General features: G+C 41.3%; 1 protein-coding gene across 1 annotated transcript in view; it reads right to left on the reverse strand.

The window, feature by feature from the left end:
• Positions 1-19,336, reverse strand: part of LAMC1 (laminin subunit gamma 1) — a gene marked incomplete in the record, with an annotated part of 2,174,645 nt that overhangs the window by 515,053 nt on the left and 1,640,256 nt on the right. Inside the window, 1 exon segment of the mRNA XM_044085382.1 lies at positions 6,634-6,822. Coding sequence (XP_043941317.1) covers positions 6,634-6,822 — 189 coding nt within the window.

The raw sequence follows: 19,336 nt of genomic DNA on the forward strand, positions 1-19,336 counted from the left end.
TCTGGACTACACTAGTTACAGGAAAGGTATTATATATATATATATATATATATATAGAAAAGTAGCTAAAACAGCAGTAAAAACAATTCAAATGCAGTGCAAGCTAGCACATGAGTATGTAGCAATGTTAGACCAAACAGCTTCTCTTGTTGCACCGTGAACATTTGTTTGCTAAAGGAAAACCTTTCATTAAATTCAGTATTTGATTATATACCTGCTTCTACTTAAAACTTGCTAGATCACGCAAAGGTCCTTAATCCAGTCATTCCTCTATGCAAACATATGAAAAAACATATACATTTTACTTATATCATGATCTGTGTACTTTTACAAGCAGCCCCACACCTCAATAACCCAAGATTACAGCACATTATCTTAAACATACGTTTGTCCAGGCTTTCTTCTCTTTTTATATTACAGTGCCTATATTTCTCAAGACTATGCAAGAAAGAAGAAAGGAGGAAAAAAATGAGGGCACCTGTTTACTTTAGTACCCTTATAACACACAAATGTGCTTTTATGCAACATACAGTATATGTTATGTTTCATAAAAATACCATTAAGAACAAAAATTGTTTTACTTGGTTACCTCTGTCCTTCATCTTTTCTTTGCCCTCTCCTTAATGTTCTTTCAAACATTAATGACAGTAAGTAGGTTACATGCTTTGGAGTCCCATACAAGGTTAACAAAGCCAAAAAATTCCAATACTTCCATTTTTTTGTTCAGCTATATTTCACAAATGTGGTTGATGCTTTGTGGTCCAACATTTATTCATTCAGAGTTGCTTGTTTCCTTCTTGATCTCATCTCCCAATTCCAGTCTCTGGGTTATTTCCAACATTTTCTGGTCAACAGAGCCCCCTTTAATAACTCACTTCTGTTGGACAACTTTTGACATTGACCCTCCAGGAAAAATATTCAGAAGATATCTGGATACAGCAGCTTGAATATCACACCTGCCTGTCAACAATCCCTGACTGCTAGAATACACTTACTCTTCTTCTGCCTGGTGTACGGTGAGTTATCATTTTCCATAAACATGCTACTGCCTCCAACTTTTAGTACTTTTTTCTTCTGCCACAGTTTTGTCAGAATCAACTCTTTCTGCTGGTAGGATTGCCTTTTTACTATTAGAGGTCTTGGCTGCTTTCTCATGGCTAGGTGTGGAGCATAAACACAATGTGCCCTTTCAATTAACAACTACTGCTGTGGAATACCAGTCCAGTTGCTTATTTGTGCTTTAATAAAATTAATGCAGTCCATTCTTTCCAGTTTCTGTAGTACAGTAGAAAATCTCAAGTTTTCCCTACTCGCTCTGTCCTCTAATTCTACCAATTTTTGAAACATTTCTTCCTGGGCAGTCTCATACTCAGCAAGCCTTTTCTTCATTGTAACCTCTGATTTTTGCAGTTTTACCAGCTCATCTGAATATCTGTTAAAAACTTCTTCCATTTTCCAGCTTTTTATTTGAGTTGATATACTCATTCAGTGTTTCTGTTTATTTTCACGAGCTCTGAGCACATTAAACTTATTTTTCCTCTAGATTACTGGAAGTTATGTCTTGCACTAAAGCTGGAGCTTGAACTGCTTTTTGCTGTATGGCAGGATTCTTCCCAGGCAATGTTTTCTCCTCACCTTTTGTGGTTAATTTTCTTTCAGTTTCTCTAAATTTTTCTTTGCTGGCATCCAGGCAGTACACGTACTAGCCAGTAACTAAAATTTACCCTAAGTAACAAATTCACTGTCTCTCTTTTCTGAGTTTCTACTTTCACTCTGGGATAGCTGAAATTATGCTGTTAATCAATATGCAGCCATCCTGTAAGTTCTCCCCACTACAAACATTGCTCTTTTCATTTTTCTCATAAATGTTCTTTTCCAGTCTGATTACATAATCTTTTAATGCACACAAACTCTTCACTTGCACAATGTTACTACGTTGTTGCTCAAAGAAACTTAAAGACCTCAAAAGCAGATTAAGGACTGCTTGGTACAACTATTTGCCCTTTTCTTTACAAATCAGATAATGTGCGGATAATTACAGACAATCCTTCTTCACTCTTCATAACAGCTGCATCATTCCTGTCTCATGCTCATGAATTCCTACACCACATTTTGAAAGCAGTACCTTATTATAAGGTAGACTGCCTCACCAGTCACATAATATACTTTCAGAGAATATAAAACCTATCTAATCCAAGACATCCACTGTCAGAGAACATCCTTTCACATAATACAATCTTTATTTATCCCAATACATTCATTGACTGTTTATCTTTTAAACTGTGCCTCTTGGAGACTGTTAAACCATTCGTGGTACTTAAAACTTTCTATCACATCATTCACTTCTCCCTTTCTTCAGCACTACACACATCAAGCTTCTGATCTAGACTTAGGATAATTTTCACTGTCCTTCTCTAAATACAGTCCATTTTGTCAACACCTTTGAAAAGTCTTATGTCTAAAACAGCACCAAGACACGAACACGGTTGGTGCTTAACAGCTCTCTAAAAAACAGTAATTTGCTAGTATTGCTTCTTATGCATTTGTATTCTACCAGCCTTCCTTGTGGTTTGTCTCACTCTGTTGGTTCTACTTTAGATCATCTGCTCTGCTCTGACTACATCTAGTCCATTCCACCTTTGCTGTTGCTGCTTCTTATACAGATGTGCACCACATTCTTTTTCCCCCAGAGATGCACTGCTTTGCATTTTCCACCACAGAAATTTACTTGCCCTCTATCAAAATATTCCTGCAATATTATCATATCAAATTCCCTTCTCTTCTCCTTCTAGTTTCTTTGCATTCTTGTGCAAGAACTCTTCTGCATCTGATAACAGCAAAGGACACATTGTGGTCTCTCAAGCTAGGACATATGCCTAGACATGTGCATATAAAACAGAGCATCAAACCTTTACTGCCATGATAAAGGGAGCAGTAGAAGATGAAGATGACTTCCTTGTATCTAGAAGATACATCTCCTGGTGATAAGTCTGGCTATATGAAAGGATTTCCTAACAGTGAAAACACGGTGGTCAAAGGATAACTCATTATCTCAAAGTATCCAAGTATCTTATGATGGATTAATTTTTAAGGTGGTGTCACCTATGTAATGGGAGCATGGGGTACAAAGCTTAGCCAAGAAACATAATGCTGCATTTCTTGACATTTAATTCTAGTCCATGGTCCGAGCATCATTTGCTGGTGTGTGTTTGGTCTTCCTGGAGAATCTGGAGCTCAGCTGTGGAATTCATGACAGCTGAGAGTTTGCAATCAGTAGTAAACTTTGCAAATCACAAACACCTGGGGGTAGCCTTGAGGTCACTAGATACCAAAGTGGAGTGGTCTCAGGACCGATCCATTGGGACCATCGCTGATAACTACTCTTTAATTGAGATCATGCCTTCAACACTAACAAACTGGGTTCGGTTGGTGAGCTTGTTTGCTATCCAGCAGGTAATGCATGAATTTGCTTTTTACTGGAGAAGCTTATCAATAATCCAAGAATGTGGAATAGTATTACAGGCCTTGGCCAAGTCTACGTATATAGTGTGCACAGATATGTCAGAGTCTACTGCCTTGGTGATTTGTTCAAAAGAGTCAACTGTATTTAAGAGGTAGAATCTGCCTTTATCAAACCAAAAACTAGTCTGGCTCAAGAATATGAAGAATGCCTATGCCTTTATTAATAAATTTCAGAATTAAGCACTCCATTGCCTTACAAATACATATGGTGAGGCCTAGGAGTCTATAATTACCTGGATCAGTATTAGGTCCCCCTCTATGCAGTGGGAAGACTACAAGCAGTTATCTATACTCCATACCCCTGGCACGAATCCAGTATAGAGGCTGAGATTGCATGGGCTTAGCAACTACTTTGCTAGACAATGTTTGGTGCTGACAAGAACACACACTAGCACGCATGGAGCTAGTGTCTTTAGCCTTGGAAAGAGCATTCAGACCTTGTCTGCAGGAGAAGGGGAGGTGGTGGTGTGGTCATGTTAATCTGCTGTGGAAAGCTTAGGGAAAGAGTATTAATGTTTGGGCTGAATTTGTTTACTATTAAGTTGGCCAATTTTTCATGGCACGAGTATGCTGTGTTTTTCTGGTTCAACTCAAAGCATTGCTGAGTATTACTTTTAAGGTTTCTGACACAGCTGAAGAAAGGTTCTGTGGTTTGGCTTACTACGGGTATTCTCAATTTGTGCTTTTCTTCTAAGCTCTTGGTTGATCTTTCAGAGTTCCCTTCCAGCTGATTAGATGTTAATTTTGCTCTTCCAGACTATGAGTTTCTTCTTGTATTATACAGTTTATTTTACAGTGGGAGTCCACCAAACTGGTTTGTTCTTGAACTTGGCACTGTATTTGTGCCTTACAGGATGGAAGTCTCGAGGCAAGCTTGAAGGTATGAAAAAACTTATGGAAGAGTGCCACATAGGGCTGAGATTAGAAACCTATGTTTGAATTTCATCAGGTGGCTGGAGAACATTTGCTCTGGAGATGTCTTTAAAGACAAAGTTTTTATTTTTCATCTGACACAAAGTATTAATGCATGGTGGTCAGATATGACCAGTGATTTAGTCACTACGGGTGAAGAGCATATGTAGTCTGTATCAATGAGAACTAGGTCCAATATTTTTCAGCCCTTTGTCAGGATTTGGAGTAGATGGTCTAAGGAGATGGCATTAACAAAGTCCAGGAATCTTTGAGCATACTTGTTTGTGGTGGCTTAAGTTTCCCAGTTGATGAAGGGATAGTGGAGATCATCCAAGAGGATAGCGTTGGATTTGATAATGAGGGATACCAATTTGTTTAGACATCTCGCGTGATGACTCAGACTGCAGGTGTCATGGAGGGGCATGATAATTGGCTACAACTGGATACTGGGTTTTCTTTATTGCGAGAAGGGTGTAGAGGAGTTCTAGGTCATTTTCCTGTAATAAGAGTCTGGAGGTGAATTATTCATTTTTTTCCAGAAACACAGACATGCCCCTTCCAACTGCACCATTAAATTGAGTGTTGGATCTGGAGGAGTGCTAGGCATTCTGCAGGGGTACTTTTGCTGTTGTGAAACCATGTTTCAGTAACTACACATGTAGCTACATTTTCAGGGGTTAGGAGTGCATGAAAGGACTGCAACTTTTAACAACAGCTTCTAGTATTGAGCAGTGCTACTTTTAAATGATTTTGATTATGGATGGCTATGTAGGTAGTCAGCACTATGGGAGAAAAAAAAGTTTTGATCCCCTTAGAATGACACCAGTCACTAAGCCAGCAATTAAAGTCACAATTAACTTTTGTTTTCTGCATTCTCTTATGTGTTTCTCTGCTCCCTTTTGCATTTTAAACAGCAAATAATGACTCTTACCAAGAGTCCTGAATAAAAAGCACACATTTTCCCCAGTTTGGACAGCTGTCCCTCTGATTACTTTGTCCTGTTTTACTCAGCAACTTTTAATACAGCTTGTCTTGCTCGCCTATACTTCCTTCTTCCTAACTAAACTTTATACATATATCCTTACCTTCTGATACCAGTACATTTGACTTTTTGTTTTTTAATTTCTGTGATGACAGATATACCACTACTGTTTTTCTATATCATCACCATGCCTGTTTACTGTACCTTTTCCAAAGTACTATCCCATTTTTCTAAGTATGCTCTCCTGACATCCAGGACCATCTCTTATAATAAGTTCAGATGTTTTTAGCTACACAGCTTAGGCATCATCTGATCTTAAGAAGGTGTGCATCTTCATGTACACAGTACATTGTATGCTTAACCAAGCAGTCAACCTGAGGAGTCATCATTTTTGACGCACTCAAAATTAAAATCTTGTGATGTCTGTTTTCTTGTACCAATGCTTCATCTTTCCATAGTGTACCCATGCTGGCAATACTCAACATGCTCTTATGAAGAGCTCGAGCAAAGCATATTAGCTCATTCACTCCAATGGAGCATTGGAAGTTTACACTGTAACTTCCAATGGGAGAACCCTAAGCCATTTGACATAATCAAGTTATGTCCTCGCATTTTAAACAAATGTTCATATCTCTCTAACCATAGGGGTTATATAAAAGAAGTATAAATGGCAAACCCTTCTGCACAAACTATTTTATAGTGGTAGTATTCTTTAGGTTCTAGGTCTTAAACTGAATTTTCTAAGTTACATTAAACACAATAACTATTACATTTGTAATATTGTGTAAACAATTTACAATATCTCAGCAACCACTCAAGCTACACACATACTGCTGACAGCATTTTAGTCATCTAGCTGTGAGCTTTCATATGAGGGTAAGGAGTTCTGTTTGTGTTACTTGATTGTTCAGATATTTAGAAAAAAATATGAAAATTATATCTATATAAATTAATATTATAAAAACAATAGCTAATATCTTTTTACCTGCACTAGACAGATGTCAAATATCATGAGTTTGCCATTGTGTAAGCTTTAAGATGAAATCTTTTAAAACCTTGTGCAAAGCATGGTTTTCAAATTATTGATGCAAATATGAACAAGCAAGATTTGATGCCTAGAGGTGTCAGTAGGAGTTAACTGCAGATGCACCTAGAGGTGTCACTCGAACGTAAGGAGTTAATAACAGGTGTTCAGTTTAACAGAATGTCAGACCTACCAGTGGTGCCAGTAGGGCAGTTCGTACACACTACTTCTTTTGTCTTGGGAACAACAGCACAACTTGAACCTTCAGGACAAGGGCAAGGTTTGCAGTCATTCGGTGTCCCAGCAGTGGGATCTCCATAATATCCATCAATACATTTCTCACAGTTGAGGCCAGCAGTGTTGTGTCGGCAGTCACATGCACCTGTGAAATGAAGCAGAGATAGTCAGTTGAAGTGTAACAAGTTAATCTGCTAGTAAGAGCTTCTAATCAAGTTTAAAAAGGTATCAAAATAAAACAAAATAACACAGAGTTCTTCTGGAGAGGCTGGACTGGGCTGGGCGATAATGGAAGTGAGCACCTGATATTGGCTTACCCATCCATTGGAGGGGCAGTAAGACTCATTGCAATTGCAGTAGTAACAACCTGGTGAGCTCTATGATGCAAGGGCTATACTGCTTGCCTGGGAGGTTATACATAAGTGGAGGTATGCATGCACCACATGAGGGCAACAATTGTGGAGTTCAGAAAGCTGTTACAGAGTGGAGGGGGATTAAGGCACACACCCCACTTGTAGTATGATGCTGCAACACTGTCCTCAATCACCTCAACAGCCCTCCCGTATGTAGGTTGGTAAGAGTCCAGGGAAAGTTAATGCAGGTCCAGCAGATGCAATGAATGAGGACAGAAGATGATGACAGCTGATTGCCTGTGGCAGGAAGGTAAAAAACAGAATTCTTTTGTTATTTTTTGCTATTTTTGTTTTTTTGGGAAATAAAACAAACTTTTTTCCCTCATGCATTCAGAAAAACAGAACACTTATAATCACAGGAAAACAAAGAACAAAAACCATGACTGAAAGATTCAAATTATGCTCTTTGTATTATGGATCTCAGTACTTCTAGATATGTTTATGGATCTCAGTACTTCTAGATATGTGGAAATGTTTCCATAACACAGTTCTTTAATTATTACTTGGGATTACCCATGAGGTAACTTGTGGTGATGATCCCTGGCCAAGTGATAAAGAAGGGGAACAAATGCTGTCTGGGAGTTACCAGCTAGATTTTGGGAAAGTCCTCCCTCATTTTGTGCAGAATTTGAGGCAACAGAGGAAGTGGGGGAAAGGCGTACAGAAACATTTCAACCAAAGGAAAAGACAGGGCCATCCACTTTCCAAGCCAGATGACTTGGTACTCTGGAACAGAAAACAGGAAATTGTCTGTTCAGAGGGGAGGAAAAAAGGTCTTCCTGAGGAATATTCACCGATGGACTATGTCCAGAAATGCATCTCTGTGAAGCATCCATTCATGAGCCTATGTGCTGAGCCTACTCAATGAGTCTGCCACTTGATTGTTCTCTGAAGGAGTGTAGACTGCCTGAAGAGTCACTTGATACTGAACAGGTAGAACCCAAGCCTGAAAAGCTAATCTGCAAAGAAGATAGGACTTTGTGCCCCCTGCTTGTTGACGTACCACATCACGGTGGTACTGTCCATGAAGACTTTGAGGGGAATGGGATGGAAAAGGGGATGAAAAGTTTGCACAGGCAGACGCAGAGCTCTCATCTCTTTTATGCTGATATGATCTGATCTCTGATGAGGTGGTCAGATACCCTGGACCTTTAGAGAGCCAAAAGATGCCCCCCACCCTAAATCTGAGATATCTGTGCACAGTTCTTGAGACAGTATTGGAATCTGGAAGGGAAGCCCTGGACTGAAAGAGAGTTAAATCGACCAATGAAACTCGAGCCTGAGACAAGGAAGAAGAAAAACAAGAGACTCCATAGAGTGGCAATAATGAAGCCACACTAATTTGAGGTACCAGTGTAGCTTCCTCATATGGAGTCTGGTGAGAGGAAGCATAGGAATAGTGGAGGATATAAACACCAGAACCTGGAGAAACTACCTACCTGTAAGGTAGGATAGAGGACAGAGGAAGGAGAAACTGGAAAAAGGCTGTCAGAAGCTAAACCTCTGGAGCAGGAAGAGAAGCCAACATGGGAAGAGTTTGAAGCTGGCACCTGAGGAAATATGACCCTGGGAGGGCATCAGAACAGATTTTTTGAAGTTTATGGTGAGCCCCAGACTTTGTAAAAGACAAGTAGTAAATTGGAAATCCCACAACAAACTGCTGGGAGAGGAAACCTAAATGAGCAAGTCATCCAGGTAGGGGAAAACCAGTATCCTTCTATGTCTGCAAAAGGCAATGACAGGAGCAAGGCATTTAGTGAATACCCTTGCAGCAGTAGAAAGGCCAAGAGGCAAAGCAGAGAACCGAAAATGAGTGACTTGGCTGACGGGAAGAGAAGGCCAACTGTCAAATGGAGACAGGCTTGTCCTGAAAGGAAGCCTGCTGAGACAAAGGAGTCTGGGTGGATTTAGCAGGTGGACTACCCCTAGATCCTTAAATTTGGGAGGTGTGTGAGTCTGTTTGCAGACAATGGCAGACTTATAAGGGTAATTCCTCTGGAAATTGGGAATAGGAGAAACAAAAATATGTTTGAATTCCTGCAAGGCCTTAAACAAGTCAACAGCAGCTGTCCCAAAAAAAATGTATTTTCCACTGGGGCATCCAAAAGCTTGGCTTTAATATCATCAAAGTCTTTTGACATAGCCAAGAATAACACCTCATCACACAACCAAAAGCAGCAGCCCTGGAGGAGGCATCAGCAGCAGCAGCATCACAGCTGCATTTTATGTAGTGAAGGCTGACCTGGGAAGAGGATCCAAGGAAGGAAAGAGCTGAAGCCTTCCCATCAGAATCAATGTCAGACACCTCTGAAACTATCAGAGAAAGAAGAGCCGAAACATACCTGGTCATGTGGGTTTGGTAATTAAAAGCCCTAAAAGACAAGATGGCATCAGTATATACTTTTTATTACTCAAACTATCCATAGCTGAACTATCCTTAACTAAAGGAAGGAGTTTGTAGATGGCAACAGCTTAGAAGGCTTGTTAGAGGGAACACAGCACTAAAGGATTAGCAGAAGGACACTTATAAGAATATTTACAATCCTCAGGCACCATTGTAGAACCTGTCAGGTTTCTCAGGAGTCAGAAGATGAGACTCATCAGGAGCCACAGAGGCAGCAGAAAAAGTGTCTAAAATGGATGCTAAAACAGGAGGAACAGCAGATGACTTAGGAGACTCCCTCTGTAAAAGCTCATAATATCTTTTTTGAATGTCCAAGACCTGGGAGCAATCCCATCAAATTACTCAATTATACAAGCAATAGTATCCAAAGGATAATTCTAAGGGGGAGTCTGGGCTCAAAGAATCCTCTTCCTCAGAACCATAGTCTATAGGGGAAGGAATTCCCACAGTCAAAGTCCTCTTCTGAGGAATCCAATTCATTAGGACTCTTAACAGAGGTGGAAAACCAGGGAGGAACAGGGGCAGACACCCCTTGAGGAGGCTTCAAGGTCATTAAATCATTAACTGGATCCTAAGTAAAATCCTGCAATTTACACTGGGGATCTTTAACAACAAGAGATTGTTTTTTTCTTGACTAGGATGTCCCCCCTGAAAGACTTTCAGTGGTTCAGACCCATGGCGAGATTCAATAATACTAGTTGGAATCTCTTCCCTTACCAAAAATCTGAGGAATCTCCCTAGGAAATAATAATCCGAGGATCCCCCTCAATGTCCAGAACAGAAGTCTGAAAATTCTCAGAGGACATGTGAGACTTCATATCCATGCTGGTATCTGACAGTGTCATGGCAGAGGAATCCATGGCAAACATTGGATGGTCTCATGGCCCACACTAGCTTATAGAGAGATGTCTGAGGAAGGCTGGACAATAACAGGATCAGGCTTAGCCTTTTTATTGTTAGATGGCTGACCCTCAGGGCAGAAGGATTCTGCATTAGTACCTCGGGCAAACAGCTTAAGTCATTGGTTCTCAAGGTACATGGATAAGGAAGATAAGGGACTATGAAGAGTCTTAGGGACAAAGAGGGAGCACTACATATGGTCATAGAAAGCTCTTAAGCAAAAAAACACTGGTCATGATGGTCTTTATGGGGAATCTGCCTCCCACACTGACAGTTTGCCTTCTTGGATGGTATGGACACAAGTTCAATACAATATAGAAAAAGAAACCCCAATGGGGCACTTATCTAAAGATGGCTTGGCAACCAGTACGGTAGAAAGACATTCAGACAAATGTTCAACAACGATGTTTGGACTGGCATCAAAGAAGTTCTGAGTGTTTGCATCTGCACATCACCTTTATGCCCTATGCCTTATGTGGGGAGAATGTGTGTGACGTACAGTGCCTATAAAACCTAAAGACTTTGGTATACTGAATGGAAGTTGGGCTATCTTTGGCAGAAGATACCTTATGTAAAGAATACAACAGTAATACAGAAGGATATCTATAATATCAACAAGTTTTCCTGTCAGAACTTCCAAATGAAGCTCTTGATCAATAAAAATAACAGGTGAGAAAGTACAGTTTTGTACCTACCATAAATGTAGATGTTCGAGTGCTAATACAGCTGCAGTCATAACAGATGGGTTCTCCTGCCGTCAGGCGGGTCCTCGGTCGGCCGAATTCCAAAGTCTAGGTCCGGCGTCGGTTGTCGTCGCTTCTTCCCTGACGTCAGTGCGACAGGGGTATAAAAAAATCAGCCAATGCCATTTTCTTCAGTTTTTCTTGCCCCAGATGTCAGGTGCCCCTAGAAAGAAGGCAATACATAAAATTATGTGAAAATGCAATGCAATATAATCAAAGACCAGTAGTTGCAAGCAAATACACCATAAAAGAAGACCCCTAGAGGGGAAGGAGGGAGGGAAACCTGGACTGCAGCTGTATTAGCACTCGAACATCTACATTTATGGTAGGTACAAAACTGTACTATGTTCATCGTGCATACAGCTGCAGTCATAACAGATGGGTAGAATCCCAAAGCTAAGAAAGGGGTGGTAGGCACTAGGTGGAGCTAGGAGGAGCCACAATGCCATGCAAGACTGCAGTGGCAAAACCTGCTCTAGATTTGGAGTATAATGGTAGGTTGTAGTGCTTAGAGAAGGTATGCACAGAACTCCAAGTGGCTGCTTCTAAAATATCCTTGGTAGGAACTCCTCTGAGAAAGGCTGCAGAGGTGGCTGTGGCCCTGGTAGAATGAGTTCTAATTCCTGTAGGTACAGTTTTGCCATGAAAGGAATAGCAAAAGCGTATGCAGTGGGCTATCCATTTTGAGATTGTCTGTTTGGATATTGACTTTCCTTGAGCTCCAACCGCATAAGCCACAAAAAGCTGTTCTGATTTTCTGAAAGGTTTTGTTCTATCCAAATAATAACACAGTTGTCTGTGGATGTCCAAGGAATGCAGTAATCTCTCCCCTTTGTTTTGAGGATTAGGATAAAAAGTAGGTAAATGTATGGCCTGATTTAAAGCTACCCTGGATACCACTTTAGGCATAAAGGACGGGTTGGTACGTAATGAAACTCTGTCCTGATGGAAGATGATAAAAGGCTGGACAGCCATAAGAGCCTGTAGTTCTGAAACTCTACGAGCTGAAGTGATAGCCAGTAGGAAAGCTGTTTTCCAGGACAAATATTGTAAATCTGATGAGGCAGCTGGTTCAAAAGGAGGCAAAGTCAGTTTTTCCAGAATGAAATTAAGATCCCAAGCAGGTATTTGTTGTTTCCTTGGAGGTCTTAAATTCTTAGCCCCTCTGAGGAACTGTCTTAATAGAGGGTGAGAGAATAAAGGTGGATCAGTGTTGTATTCTGCAGAAATGGCTGAGGCATGGATTTTGATGGAGGAGAACGAAAGTCCACTGCTTAGCAGTTCAGCCAAATATTGTAGTATTTGAGGTAAATTCAGTTTTCCAGGGCACTGGCCCTTTTTCTCATTCCAAACACAAAAACGTTTCCATTTTGCAGAGTAAGCTTATCTAGTTGATGGCCTTCTGGCCTCCAAAATGACATCCTGCACCTCCTTGGAGAGCAGGGCCTGCTGCGATGCTAAGGAATCTTCCATGCGGCTAGATTGAGTGTTTTCAGCTGACTGTGAAGAGTTTTGAAGCTGTGCTGAGTCAGAAGAAGAGGCATTAGAGGGCAGGGTCCATGGTGGGGAATGCGTCAGGCTCCTCAGGAGTGGGTACCAGTGTTGCCTTGGCCAGTCCGGAGCAATGAGGGTCATCTGTGGTCTGTCTGCTCTGGTCTTCAATAGGACTTTGGGCAGCAGAGGAAGAGGTGGGAAAGCATAAACTGTCATTGATGTCCAACTGAAAGAGAGAGCGTCCACTCTCCAGGCCTTTGGATGGAAGATCCTTGAGCAGAATTTTGCCAATTGATGATTTTTGTGGGAGGCAAAGAGATCTATGCCTGGCCTTCCCCATTCTTGGATTATTTCTGTAAAAACTTTTGGATGCAACTTCCATTCGTGTGGATCTGTCATATTCCTGCTTAGGTTGTCTGCCAGCGTGTTTTCCTTGCCTGGCAAGTACTGTGCTTGTAGTTCCATTTGTAAGTCCATGGCCATGTTCCAAAGTGACATGGCCAGTCTGCATAGGGGATAAGAATGCCTGCTTGTTTATGTACCACATAACTGTGGTGTTGTCTGTTCTTATCAATAGCTGACCTGATTGTAGAAGGTCCTTGAAAGCTGTAATAGCATTTATCACTGCTAGCATTTCTTTTTGATTGATGTGAAGGTGCTTTTCTTTTTGGGTCCATTTGCCCTGAATGCACCGGTCTGTCATGTGCGCCCCCCAGGCGTAGTCCGAGGCGTCTGTTGTGATGACTTGATTTGCTTGAGGCTTGCTGAATGGAAGACCTGTGTCTGTTTGGCATGCTTGAGCCCACCACAGAAATTCCTTTTGCAGACATGGAATTAGTGGTATTATTGTTTCCAAACTGTGGCTGTGTTGAGACCATATGTTTTTAGGTACCATTGTAGTTTTCTCATATGCAGCTTTGCACATGGGATTAGTAAGATGCAAGATGCCATGAATCCCAGAGGCTGCAGGATTTTCCTTGCAGTCAGCCTGGTGCAATTTGCCAGTGTTCTGAAATATTGAATTAGTTGCCCCTGCTTCTCTGGCGTGAGGTAGGCCATCTGGGTGTTTGTGTCCAAATTGGCACCCAGGAAAATTATCTTCCGAGAGGGTATTAGTCTTGATTTCTCTTTGTTGACTGTGTATCCTAGAGAGTTTAATAACATTATTACATAAGCCAGATGTTTCAGAAGTATGTGCTTGCTGTCCGCTTGGATCAGGCAGTCGTCCAAATAAGGGTATATTTGTATCCCTTGAAGTCTGCAGTAGGCAATTACTGATGCCAGGCATTTCGTGAATACTCTGGGCGCAGTAGATAAACCAAAGGGCAATGCAGAGAATTATAATGGGTTGAACCTGCAAGAAATCTGAGGTATCTTCTGCAATTTTGTCTGATTGGGACATGCAGGTATGCCTCCTTGAGGTCCAATGTTACCAGCCAAGACTCCTTGCCCAGCATGGGAAGAAGTTGCTGTAGAGTGAGCATCTTGAATTTTGGTACGAGTAGAAATGTGTTTAGGATGGATAGGTCCAAAATAGGTCTCCAATCTTTTCCCTTCCTTGGTACCAAAAATAGCCTGGAATAAAAACCTTGACCTTGTTCGTGCGTAGGTACCTCTTGAATAGCTTTCATGTTTATAAGATCTGAAATTTGCTTTTGTGCCTCTGCCCTTTGATTGTGTGGCAGGTTTGGCATGCCTTTCATTTTTGGAAGGGTATGAAAATGGAATTTGTAGCCTCTGTTTATAATGTTCAGGATCCATTTGTCCTTTGTGACAATATGCCAATTTTTTGAGAATAGTGCCAGCTTTCCTCCTAAGGGGGCTGCCATTTGAGACCTGGTTGGCATGCAAAGGGGAAAGTCATTGGTTTTGCTTTCTGAAAGATTGCGAGTTGTCCTCACCACCTCTTTGTGTAGGAGCTTGCCATTGTCTGCCTCTGTACGAGCCTTGTGTTTGCCCTCTGCCCCTCGGGCGCCTGTATCTGCCTCTTTGGGGTCTGTCTGTGGCAGGAAAGGACCATTTTTTGGAAGGCCAATTTCTACTAAAACGTGGGGGTTGAACCTGCAGAAATTCTTTCACAGTTTGCATTGATTTAGCCTTTTCCTCCATTTTTCGTAATACTTTCTCAGCATTTGCCCCAAATAGTACATCCTTTTGAAGAGGGGCATCTAGTAATTTAGCTTTGACATGATCAGGCAAGGCTTGTTCCTTGAGCCAGGCATGCCTACGTATGACTGAGCCTGTAACAGCAGCTCTACATGAGGCCTCTAGAGCATCAAAACCACATTGTAAGGTATGTTTACCCACTTGTTCTGCACTATACATCAAATCCTGCAACTCCTTCATGTCTGGTTGTTCAGGTTGTGCCATTTTACTTTTCAATTGAGATAACAGAAACTGTTGGTATTTTAGCATATGAAACTGACAGTTTAAGGCCCTCATGGATAACGTAGCCGAGGTATATACATTTTTTCCCCACCTTTCTAAGGATCTGGAATCTCTCTCAGAAGGCAATGGGTTTTTGGCAATGGAGGCCTTAACTCCCTTGGGCCCTGTGAGATGGTTTCTAGGTCAGCAGCATGGCTTTTGTATAGAAATTGGTGTGAGTCAGGAACCCTGTAGTACCTGTCAGGCTTAACTGGAGCTGGAGGAAGAGAGTCCGGGTTAAGGCAGGCCTCAGAGTAAACATCATCTAGGATGTCCAGGACAGGAGGAATAGCCAGAGGCCTGTGCTGGGGTAACAAAAGAAATTCCCTGAGCCTTTTCTTGGAATCTGAATAATCCTGGCCTTCCCAGTGGAAGTGTTCCCTTAAGGTATGCAGAGTTTCACCAAATGGGGCTGGTTCTTTTGTGTTCTTGTAAAAAAAAAAAAAAAAAAAAAGTTTCTAGTGGGGGCTGGTTCTTTTGTGTTCTTGTAAAAAAAAAAAAAGTTTCTGTCTTTTGCACACAGTGCAGACTAGAGAAGTTGTGACTGCAGCTGAGCTACAAAATATAAGTATCATCTTGATTTTTTTTGATTATTTTTACAGATTACTGTTTTTACAATTTAATATATATAAAGCACTTTGTCTATTCAGTATCTTCACAAATCCTTATCTGTTTAAAAACTTTCATTTGTCTCTAGTGCTTGCTGTCTGGTAGGCTATTGTGTAAACTGAAACATCTCCTCTGTGTAATTATCTCTTGGCTAGTGGGGCTGGTTCTTTTGTGTTCTTGTAAAAAAAAAAAAAAAAAAAAGTTTCTGTCTTTTGCACACAGTGCAGACTAGAGAAGTTGTGACTGCAGCTGAGCTACAAAATATAAGTATCATCTTGATTTTTTTTGATTATTTTTACAGATTACTGCTTTTACAATTTAATATATATAAAGCACTTTGTCTATTCAGTATCTTCACAAATCCTTATCTGTTTAAAAACTTTCATTTGTCTCTGTAGTGCTTGCTGTCTTGTAGGCATACTTGGTGGCTTTGCAGTTGCCCGCCCCTACTGTGACACACCTCCCAGTCTAGTGTCATCAGCTCATTCTGCTTAATACAGAGAGAACATTTGATAAGGCCTTCTGTTCCTCCTTTTTCCCTTTCAAAAAGTAAAACAAAACTTTTTTTTTTTTTTTCTCTTTCGCCTGAACCTTCTTGTGTTCTGACTGTCCTTCTCAAACATTTTGGAAATAAACAGTATATTTCAGAGCATTTGTTATAACTGTATTTGCTATAACTGATTTAAGTATTTTTTTCTGTTTTTTTGATTATTTACTGCTTAGCGACTGCATTTTAGCCTGTTTATACAGCTCTGCATTCTATTTAAACTGTTTTTGTGTTGATTAACTGTTTTGCACTTTTAAAAAGTTAGTTGTTGCTTAATTTTACCTGTAGGCTAACACACTCAAGTGCGCTAGCCGCTTAAAAGCATTTACTGTCTGTTTTTCCTCTGTTTTCTGCAAAAAAGAAAGAAAAAAAAAAAAATCTTGTTTTCCCGCCTTACTGAACTAGAATAGTCCAATCTTCAGAGTTTGCTGATCTCTGGGCTTTGTCTTGGTTCCTGTGCTATTCCATATCCTTATTTGGATAAAAGGAAGCGTCTTTGTTCACCAGTGGGAGTGGGGAGCACTGAGCGGCCTATTTGTCCCTAGAGGAGTGGTTTCCAGCCAGAAACTTGTAGTCTATTGGCCATTTTGGGTCAGTTCCTAGCTCTTTTCAGCCCCCTGTAATAAAGCCCGCTTTAGCGCGCTTTTTCGCTTGTATTCAACTCAGCACAGCTCCTTGTGGTGTACTGCAGAGTTCTACAAGCAGCAGAGAGCAAAAGAGTGACTTTTTCCTGATTTAAGTATTTTTTTCTGGCTTTTTCATTATTTACTGCTTAGCGACTGCTTTTTCGCCTGTTTATACAGCTCTGCATTCTATTTAAACTGTTTTTGTGTTGATTAACTGTTTTGCACTTTTAAAAAGTTATATCTTGCTTCAATTTTACTGTAGGCTAACACACTCAAGTGCGCTAGCCGTTTAAAAGCATTTATAGCATTTACTGTCTGTTTTCCTCTGTTTTCTGTAAAAAAAAAAAAAAAAAAAAAAAAAAATCTTGTTTTCCCACCTTACTGAACTAGAATAGTCCAGTCTTCAGAGTTTGCTGATCTCTGGTCTTTGGCTTGGTTCCTGTGCTATTCCATATCCTTATTTGGATAAAGGGAAGCTTCTTTGTTCACCAGTGGGAGTGGGGAGCACTGAGCAGCCTATTTGTCCCTAGAGCAGTGGTTCCAGCCAGAAACTTGTAGTCTATTGGCCATTTTGGGTCAATTCCTAGGTCTTTTCAACCCCCTTCTATAAAGCCCGCTTTAGCATGATTTAGCGCGGAGTTGCCCATAGAGCACCATCGGGCAGCGCCGGTTAAACTATTTCTGGCTCTGTAAAGTCTGCTCTTCAATTTTTCCCTTAGAACTTCTCTACTTGCAATCTAAACAGTCTATTCTCTATCTCAATAGCTCAGCACTTGCTCCTAAAGCATTTTTATATAGGTAAAGTACTTGTATACTAAACAAAGTACTACATTAGCCTAGAATCCCCTTGAGTACCCATTTCCCTATAGGTCCCTTCTGACTCAGTTACACAGCAAACTTTTTCACTTTTTCTAGCATGTCGAAGGGTCAGTTGCTAGCGTCCTCTCCTGTTCAGCTGGTGAATCTGGGCATCTTGAGGCAATGTTACAATTGCCTCATGTACACAGACAACCCACTCCTTCTCCCACAAAACACAAATACATGTGAGAGATGCAACTATATAGCCAAACTGGAGGCTGAGCTCTCTCAACTCAGGAATGGCAAGACCAGACAGGAGGAGAAGGAAACCACGCACACCACCAACCCAGTTTCACATAGAACTATCACAACTGCAAAACAAACACATAAACACACAAAGACATACTCGGAGGCACTGATCAAAAATCTACCAAAACTACAGAGGCCTCCAAAGCAGACACCCAAGCAACTGCCACCTCAAGACATAAGACATGCAACACATAGTTCTCAAAGTCAGTGTGCTAAACAGTCACAGCCCTTAAGGCCAAACACAATGCCAGACACACTTGTTATAGGTGACACACTGACGTCCCACTCACCAGACTGAACAAGGAAAAGATCACAGTTAGCTGCCTGTCAGGCGCTAGAATCTGCCACATAACACAAGCACTCAGGTCACTCCACAGCAAGTACAAGTATGACTCAGTCATTGTCCATGCCGGTGTGAACGACCTGAGACGTACCTCCCTGGACTACATGAAAAGAGACATAGAGGAGCTCTCAGATTATGTAGCCCAGGCCGGTATGACCCTGACCCTGAGCAGTATCCTACCCTCACCAAGAATGATGCCACAATACAGAGACAAAATGATCAGCTTTAATAATTGGCTTAATTACTGGTGTCATTCTAAGGGGATCCAATGTCTGTCTGCCTGGGATGACATGCTTGACAAGCCACGCTGCTTCGCAAGGGACGGCTTGCACCTGTCACCCTGGGCTTCCGGATATTGGCAAAGGCTCTTGCCACCCCATAGTGCCTTTTTAGGCAAGGCTCAAATGATAAACCTACCGCCCTAGAAAACAAAAATGGAGAAAAACTAAGGGTAATACTGCTCAATGCCAGAAGTCTAAACCTCAAGATGCACACCCTCGAAGCCCTCCTCAGTATGGAGAACATCGATGTTTGTGCTGTGACTGAAACCTGGTTCAAGGCTCCTGAGAGCACCCCAGCACTATCAGGTTATACCTCATATCATGCGTTCCGGCCCCAAAATCCGGACCGAACTACAAAAGGAGGGGGAGTATCCATATTCATAAAGGATACCCACACCTCCATGTTAGTGGCAACGCACAAAGCATCGGAGACCATCCAGGTGCAATTAACCATAGGTAAAACTGCCCTACAGTTTGTAACATGCTACAGACCACCTTCTCAAAGTCAGGAAACCCACACAGCCTTCCTGAAGACACTGGAGAGTATAAATGTCTCTCCAAACACCATCATATTGGGTGACTTCAACTACCCAAACATAGACTGGGAACATTACTCAAGCCCCAACACCCTAGCCCAAAGGTTCCTTGAGTTCATAAACTCAAATGCTATGGAACAACTAGTCACCATTCCCACAAGAGGAGAAAATATACTAGACCTGATCATCACAAACATGGGGACAAAATGCTCCACACTGGAAGTATATC

Source organism: Protopterus annectens, chromosome 10.part0 (assembly GCF_019279795.1).
Source record: "Protopterus annectens isolate FY-2018-M chromosome 10.part0, PAN1.0, whole genome shotgun sequence".
Lineage (NCBI taxonomy): Eukaryota > Metazoa > Chordata > Ceratodontiformes > Protopteridae > Protopterus > Protopterus annectens.